The sequence below is a fragment of the Onychostoma macrolepis genome, unplaced genomic scaffold (assembly GCF_012432095.1).
Source record: "Onychostoma macrolepis isolate SWU-2019 unplaced genomic scaffold, ASM1243209v1 Scaffold20, whole genome shotgun sequence".
Lineage (NCBI taxonomy): Eukaryota > Metazoa > Chordata > Actinopteri > Cypriniformes > Cyprinidae > Onychostoma > Onychostoma macrolepis.
The window spans coordinates 26,881-34,756 of NW_026704709.1; the positions used below are offsets into that span (position 1 = coordinate 26,881).

Below are 7,876 nucleotides of genomic sequence, written 5' to 3' on the forward strand. Positions count from 1 at the left end.
TGTAACATCTGGTAATGTCAATGATGCGGTGCTATCGTGTCATATATATATATATGTACATATATATATATATATATAAATGCCTCATTCATTCATACATAAACATGCACATGCATATTTACAATTAAAGCTTGTTAAGATGTGGTGCACAGGTTGAATTTCAAACAACTTAACTCTAACGTAAATCAGCGATGAGTGACAGGACAGGGGCACTTCAGGGGCCAATCAGATTTCAGCGGGGGCCGGTGCCCCTCTGGCCCCACCCCTAGATACGCCCCTGATAATAAACATATAGTAGAATTATCACACTGTAAAAAGGTTGCTGTAAATTTTACAGTATTTTACTGGCAGCTGGATGCCAGTAAATTACTGTAAAATGGTTACAGTATTATTACTGTAATTGCATTTACAGTATAATAATGGCTTTACTGTATTTACTGTTAAGTGCTTTGACACGATCTGTATTGTTAAAAGCGCTATACAAATAAAGGTGACTTGACTTGACTATTTTCATTTACAGTAGTATTACTGTATTTTCATTTACAGTATTACAGCATTTTCATTTACAGTATTTTTACCGTATTTTCATTTACAGTATCAGTGCTGTAGTGTTTATTTTCATGTAGTTTAAACATTTTTTACCTGTAAAAAACAATCAAATTGTGGTACAGCACTGTAATCCATGATTTTTACCACCCCAACCCCATAAAAATCACAATAACTCATGAGCATTAGCTCTGATAATATTCTTTTTAATTGTTGAACATTTTCTTTTAAAGGTGCTGTATGTAGGATTGACACCCTGCGGTTGAACTCGGTATTGCAGTCCAAATTAAAAATATTGGAGACGTTTTTTTTCACCCGGCCCCTCCTCCGCAGACTTGACACACACGCAGGTTGCCAGATTAATGACACCAACAGAAACGAGCGCACATTATGATGAATGAAATTAAATATGCTGTGTTTTCCTCCTACTGGCAACCCGCGGTGCCGAAATACAATCGGGTAAACTGGCAGTGGGCGTGTTTCACAAACCATAACAAACACAGACATTCCGGGCCGGAATGCACATTTTCAAAGGAGAATAGCTGACTGTAGCATTGTTTTTCAGATAAACAAGTATGTTAACTTAGCATGTTTCTTAAATATCTGCAAACATATTATGGTATTTTTATGCTTTAGTAGAGTCAAAATCCTACATACAGCACCTTTAACGCTAATGTAAATCAGCGATGAGTGACAGGACAGGGGCACTTCAGGGGCCAATCAGATTTCAGCGGGGGCTGGTGCCCCTCTGGCCCCACCCCTAGATCCGCCCCTGATCTGCATAACTATCGAATATTAAATCACTCAGAGCTGTAAATCTGTGCAATAGATACGTGAGCACTTTTAATGAGTAAAAGAGACCTTCTCTGTGATTATAATTTTTTTATTTATTAAAGACTATAATAGTTATCTAAAAGCAGTAGGCGTAATGTAGTACAGTGATTCCTGGTTCTTTTTAAAGGACTGAGCAACAAAACCAGGAATTTAATTTGTGCATATAGCCTATATATAAAAGTATAAATAAAAATGTTGCAGAGAAATTAACATTTATTGCTTAAATACGCACTAAAGCACATTAATAATAATATTTGCTGTAGGTCAGATTTAATAACAGCTGTTTTAGTAAATAAAAACATTTAAAATAGGCCTACATGCAAAAAAAAAGAAAAAAAAGAAAAAGAAAGGGGTTTCTTTCAGCAAGGTTTTTATTCCCATCATTCACACATAAAACCCCAGTTCACACTGATGGACTATTTGGTATTATTGTCTTTTTTGTCACCGCAGTTGTTCTTTAAAATAAAACAATATTACTGATGAACTGATCAAAAGTAGGCTACTGTTCACATGTGTTTTACTACTATATAGTATAGTAATATAGTAATAATTTAGTACTTTCTCCTTTTTATTGTTGGTTTCCTCTTTTCTGATCATTTGGAATGAGGATAAAAAGACAAAAAAAAAAAAACATGCAAATAAGTTCAAATATCAATTCAATATCTACTATTTCCTGAATATTATGAAATTCAAGAGGGCCGCCCCCTGATGACATCATAATATGCAAATTAGATGTATTAGATGTATTTTAGAGTATATTTACACCCCACATAAACTTTCGGTCATGCCCAACATTTTTCTAATTTACAGTAGATCTCTATCTTTAAGCACTTTCAAGCCACAAGCTTTTGAAATCTTGATGTCAAAATCCTGCATTTTTCCCCAAAAAAACCCCTGATGCCTAAAAGGGTTAAAGAACAGACCTTTCTCCCTCTTTCCAGCTTTCTCCTCATCAATTTCTCTCCTCACACGCATCTCTGTCTCTCTTCTGACTGTGTCTAACATCATCTGATGTTCTCTCTCTCTCCTCTCCTCTTCTTCTCTTCTCTCTTTCTCCTGTTCATATTCCTTCCTCACACATGCCTCAGTCTCTTCTCTGACTCTGTCTAACATCATCTGATGTTCTCTCTCTCTCCTCTCCTCCTCTGCTCTCTTCTCCTCCTCTCTTCTCCTCTCCGTCTCCAGCATCACCTCTAGTGTGTAACAGGAGTTTCTGTTCTCAGACACCAGTCTGTCGATCTTCTCTATGAGTTCAGTCACCTGCTGTCTGTTTGCTGGAGCTTTAATGTTAAACTCACGATATCTCTGACCGCATCGCTCAATAAAAGCAGATAACTGAGGATTTGCCCTGATCATCTCTCCTAGTGATCTCATGTGTCTCTGATCTGCGTGAGTGAAGAGCACTAGAGTAAATCTGAGAGCTTCTGCTCCAAACTTCTGCTCAAACCAGCTGATGAACTCCATCTCCTGCTCAGTGAAAGTGCTTAAAGGCAGAAAGAGCAGGATGACATGAGCTCCTGCTGAACATAATTCAAGAGCTCTCTTCAGCTCCGAGTCTGAATCAAAGTCAGTGTGAGTGGAGAATCTGAAGTCTGGAGTATCGATCACTGTCACGCTCCTGTTATGAACAGATCCAGTGTGTGATTTACAGACTCTGGTCACTGATGAAGAGCTCTTTTCTGACTCAAACACCCGATCATTAAAGATGAGGTTTCCTGTGGTGCTTTTCCCGTATCCGGTTTTACCGATCAGCAGCAGCCGGAGATCTTCATCATCTGCTTCTCCTCTGAACACTGTGTTCTCAAAGCTCTGAAGAACACAGAACAACACAACGAATGTCACTTGAAGCAGCCACAATTACATACGCTTTAAAAATAAATAAATACAAATGTCCTCATAAAGTGTTGCTCACCTGATACATCATGTTCTCTTCTTGCTTCTTCAAAGACGCAGGTCTTTCCATCACAGTTTATCCATCGAGACTGGAAAGAAAGAAAGAAAGAAAGAAAGAAAGAAAAAAAGGAGGCTGGTGTTAAAAGGTTAAGGTAGTATAATTTTGAAGATTATTTTTGTTCTTGTTCAGTCCTGTCAGATTCACTGTTGAACACATCTGATAACACACAGCTGTTTCAGCATTCATTATCTTATCAACCTGATCTCACAGAATTCCGTGTAATGTTCACGGACTTAATTAACCCCGAATCTGTGGTGGCATCACGGAATCGCCGAAAATTCCGTGATGGGCTCACAGAAGTGATACCAATGTAAGTCAGTGACAGGCATCAGCCGTGAACCACGCACGGATCCACTGCTTCAACACTTTAAATATGCCGACGCGATAATTTATCGTCATCATTATTGTTCAGAACTGGGTAGGTTTAGGGTAGGGGTGGGGTCAGGTACTCCAGTGAAAGTATAACTGCATCGGAGTCACTCTTTTTACGTGGTCCGATGCAGCGCTGGTGTTGAACCAGTGAATCCGTGCGTGGACCACGGCTGATGCCTTCTGTGAGCCCATCACGGAATTTTCAGCGATTCCGTGATGCCACCACAGATTCGGGGTTAATTAAGTCCGTGAACATTACACGGAATTCTGTGAGATCAGGTTGATCTTATACATGGCAGGTTAGTCGTTTGTTCCAGTACACTAACATGGAGATCTTTTACACTTTGGAGAGACTACAACGTTCACTTAACCCTCATCAAACCTGGTAGATATGTCTTACCGAGACCTCTAAAGCTGATTGCTACATAGCTCATGCTAGTGTAAAATTATCATAAACATTTATAACATGATTAGATATAAACCAATACAGATTTATTAAACGTTACACTTACTGAGAATCACACAAGACCGAGGATGTAAAATGCCTTCCGTCAACAGTGAGCTTCAACAAAATGTCGGAAATATCATTTCACTTTCACTTTAAACAGAGTCACGTGACACTGTTTGTCTGTTCTCAGCACGAGCGAAACTGTAGGCTCGTTTGAGATGCGCCTCCCTTGAAATGTAGGCGGCTGCAGTGCAAGTCAGGGGAGGAGTGAAAAAAGTTGATGGGGTGTATTTTTATGGAATGCCAATCCTGCCATAATTAGAAATAAATAAATAAATGTACAAAGAAAAGTAAAAACATCAAAAATAAATAAATAAATGAATATACAAAGAAAAGTAAATAAAGCAAAAACAAATAATTATTTAATAATTCAATTTCCTTATGTATTTTTTTCATTTTTTTCCACATTTATTTATTTCCAAATTTATGTATTTATTTATTTATTTCCACATTTATTCATTTCTACATTTATTTATTTTCACATTTATTTATTTCTACATTTCTTTGTCCGTAGGGTAATGAGGAGGGCGTGTTTTACTTCAGGAATAGCAATCGATCCAGAGTAATCGAAGGGTAAGCTTGAGGCCACAGTGACACCTTGTGGTGCCCAAACGAAGTACAAGAAGTGTAGCCTACATGACGCGCCTGTGATAGTGTGGGATGAATGACTTGGATGGGCGCAGGGCGCCGCTAGTGGGGGGAAAGGGTGACAGAGTGCATAGGGCCTAGAGGTCTGGGGGGGCCCGCGATCACCTGGTCATCGGGGGCACCGGAACATTCCATTCAAGTAGTGAGCCGATCGCCGAAACGAGAGAGAGCTCCCCGATATTAGGCGCTGTTTTTAAATTACAGCGCATGCGAAATCAAGCATAAAGCATTTATAAATGTTAAAAATTATATATATGAATTTATAAATTATAAATGTTACTGTTGTTACATATTGTGGAATATTTTAATTTTAGGTGTTTTGATGTTTCTTAATGTTTAGATTTTTTTGTTTTTGTTTAAACTACAAATTTTATAGTTTATTATTACTTATTTTAAAAACCATACAACCATGGTAATGAGGACCATGGTTTTACTTCTTGTGACCACCATCCTAATAATACTAGTCAGCTAAACTCTGGATTATAAGCAAGGACTTATTTATTTTCAGATGTTTAGTTCTAATGAATTTTAATTGAAGGAAAATGTTAATCAGGGCTGGACTGGTAACCGGGCATACCGGGCATTTTCCCGGTGGGCCGACAGAATTTTTTTTGTTTGTTTTTTTTTTGCCAAAGACCATCACGCAGGGACTACGAGCAGCCAGTGGCCCATTGGTTTGTCTCCTGTATTGACAGCGTAAACCACCCAATCACAATGCGCTATAGACGGAGCTATGAAGTGTTTTTATATAAAGAACGCTTCACCCCAACTTCTTCCTCGTCGGCTTTTCCCACGTTTTCACAGCTGCTTCATCAAGAACAGGCTTGCTCTGCAGTGAATGATGCGGCGTAAAGAGCCAGGCAGGAGGAGGAGAGGACAGCAGCTGAATCAGTGATATCTGATAATTCAGTGTCACATGATCCTTCAGAAATCATTCTAATATGCTGATTTGCTGCTCATGAAATATTTATTATTATTAATAGATTCTTTGATGAATAGAAAGATCCAAAGATCAGCATTTATCTGAAATAAAAAAGCTTTTGTAACATTATACAATACGCCATTCAAAAGATTGGAGTCAGTATAATTTTTTTGTTTTGTTTTTTGGGAAAGAAATTATGGAAATTAATACTTTTATTTAGCAAGGATGCTTTAAATTGATCAAAAATGATGATAAAGACATTTATAATGTTACAAAAGATTTCTATTTCAGATAAATGCTGTTCTTCTGAACTTTCTACTCATCAAAGAAACCTGAAAAAAAAAAAATATATATATATACTCAGCTGTTTTCAACATAATAATAATAATAATAATAATAATAATAATAATAAATGTATTTTGAGCAGCAAATCAGAATATTTGAATGATTTCTGAACAATCATCTGACTGGAGTAATGATGCTGAAAATTCAGCTTTGATCACAGGAATGCATTACATTTTAAAATATATTAAAATAGAAAACAGTTATTTTAAATAGTAATTTTAAATAGTTTTGCTGTATTTTGGATAAAATAAATGCAGGCTTGGTGAGCAGAAGAGACTTCTTTAAAAAACATTCAAAATCTTACTGTTCAATCACTTTTGACTGGTAGTGTATATATATATATATATATATATATGGTGGGCCACCAGGACCACAAAATGCCAGGGCTGATTTTTTGTCCCAGTCCAGCCCTGATGTTAATTCAATAAGGGCCTGATTAAAGACAAATATTAGTGCCTTATATAAATTAGGTGTTTATTATTTACAAATAATAAAGTTCTTAAAGGAGATTCACCCAAAATGAAAATTGTCATCATTTACACAACATCATGTCGTTCCAAACCTGTATGAATTTCTTTCTTCTGTGGAGCATAATTTGAGAAATTCAAGACATTTTTGTCCATACAGTAGAAATCAAGAGTAACCAAAATGGTTTGGTAACATTCTACAAAATCTTCTTTTGTGTACAACAGAAGAAAGTAAGTCATACAGATTTTGAACGACATGAAGGTGAGGAAATGATCACCGAACTTATTAGCAGTAACTTTCCAGCAGTCTAGCTCAAAATCAATGATTTTCAGGTGCTTTTCTATGTGACAGAAATGCAATATTAAGTTTGTTGAATTTGTCATGAGTTCAGTAATATCTATCAGTATTCGATTCTGTCCTGTTTTATGTACTCATGTATTTACTCCAATTGAAGGCCCTATGACCCATCAAAACATTCAAGGGGGAATTTGTGGGCTGGATGGGCTGAATTTGTCCAGGACAGATCAAATGTGTGTAAATCATGCTCATAATAGGCAAGAGGGACAATATTATTAGTCTAAAACTGGAAATGGACTGGACTGTGATCGCGTGCATTTGCTGGGTTGTTTTGACCCAAGTGCTAGGTTTAACCATTTGACCCAGAATGCTGGGTTGTTTATTTAACCCAACCAGTGGGTCAGGTTAACTGTGTTGCTGGGTTAAACATTACCCAAACATTGGGTTATTTGTTGTCTCATTGCCTTGCTACCTTTATATTTACCAATATTACCAATAATAATAAATAATCACAAAGGAATGTAAAATTATTATTTTTCTGTAATACAATTACACAACACACAAAATGCACTAAATATCAATTTAATGAGTTTTCACATTTCTTTTTAAAACAATTTTTGAACTGTTACACATTACATCCAACCCCTACACTGTAAAAAAAAATCTGTTAAATTTACGGAAAAATACCGGCAGCTGTGGTTGCCAGAATTTTACCGTGAAAAAGACGGTAGTAACATTTTAGGATTTATAGAACTGTTTAAATTTATTTTTGTTTATAAACTAATATTTATAATGTTTATGCAACGTGAGCATAAGAGTATTGAGAACTATTTTGAGTCCATGAAGAAAATTTTACTGATTTATGCAAAGTCATCAATTCAGCTCAAAACTCTTGCAAATAACAGCAGCACACATACATGCGTGATTAAAACTAATAAAGAGACTCTCTTTACGTCAGTAACTACACAGTTACTGCCTTTAA

At 36.5% G+C, this 7,876-nt stretch overlaps 1 protein-coding gene across 1 annotated transcript; it reads right to left on the reverse strand.

The window, feature by feature from the left end:
- Positions 1–1,406: 1,406 nt before the first annotated feature.
- On the reverse strand, positions 1,407–4,343 carry LOC131535245 (GTPase IMAP family member 4-like). The gene is made up of 3 exons (XM_058768197.1): positions 4,219–4,343; positions 3,293–3,362; positions 1,407–3,189 (listed from the first exon to the last, which is right to left on the reverse strand). Exons 2-3 carry the CDS (start codon positions 3,341–3,343, stop codon positions 2,185–2,187), a joined length of 1,056 nt encoding a protein of 351 aa, XP_058624180.1. The 5' UTR covers positions 3,344–3,362; positions 4,219–4,343; the 3' UTR covers positions 1,407–2,184.
- Positions 4,344–7,876: the final 3,533 nt, after the last annotated feature.

Excerpts from the sequence above, each read along its gene's own strand:
- LOC131535245 (XM_058768197.1), bottom strand. The coding sequence starts at position 3,343 with ATGGAAAGACCTGCGTCTTTGAAGAAGCAAGAAGAGAACATGATGTAT. Across the intron at positions 3,190-3,292 it reads AAGAGAACATGATGTATCAG|AGCTTTGAGAACACAGTGTT; the intron begins GTGAGCAACACT and ends TGTGTTCTTCAG.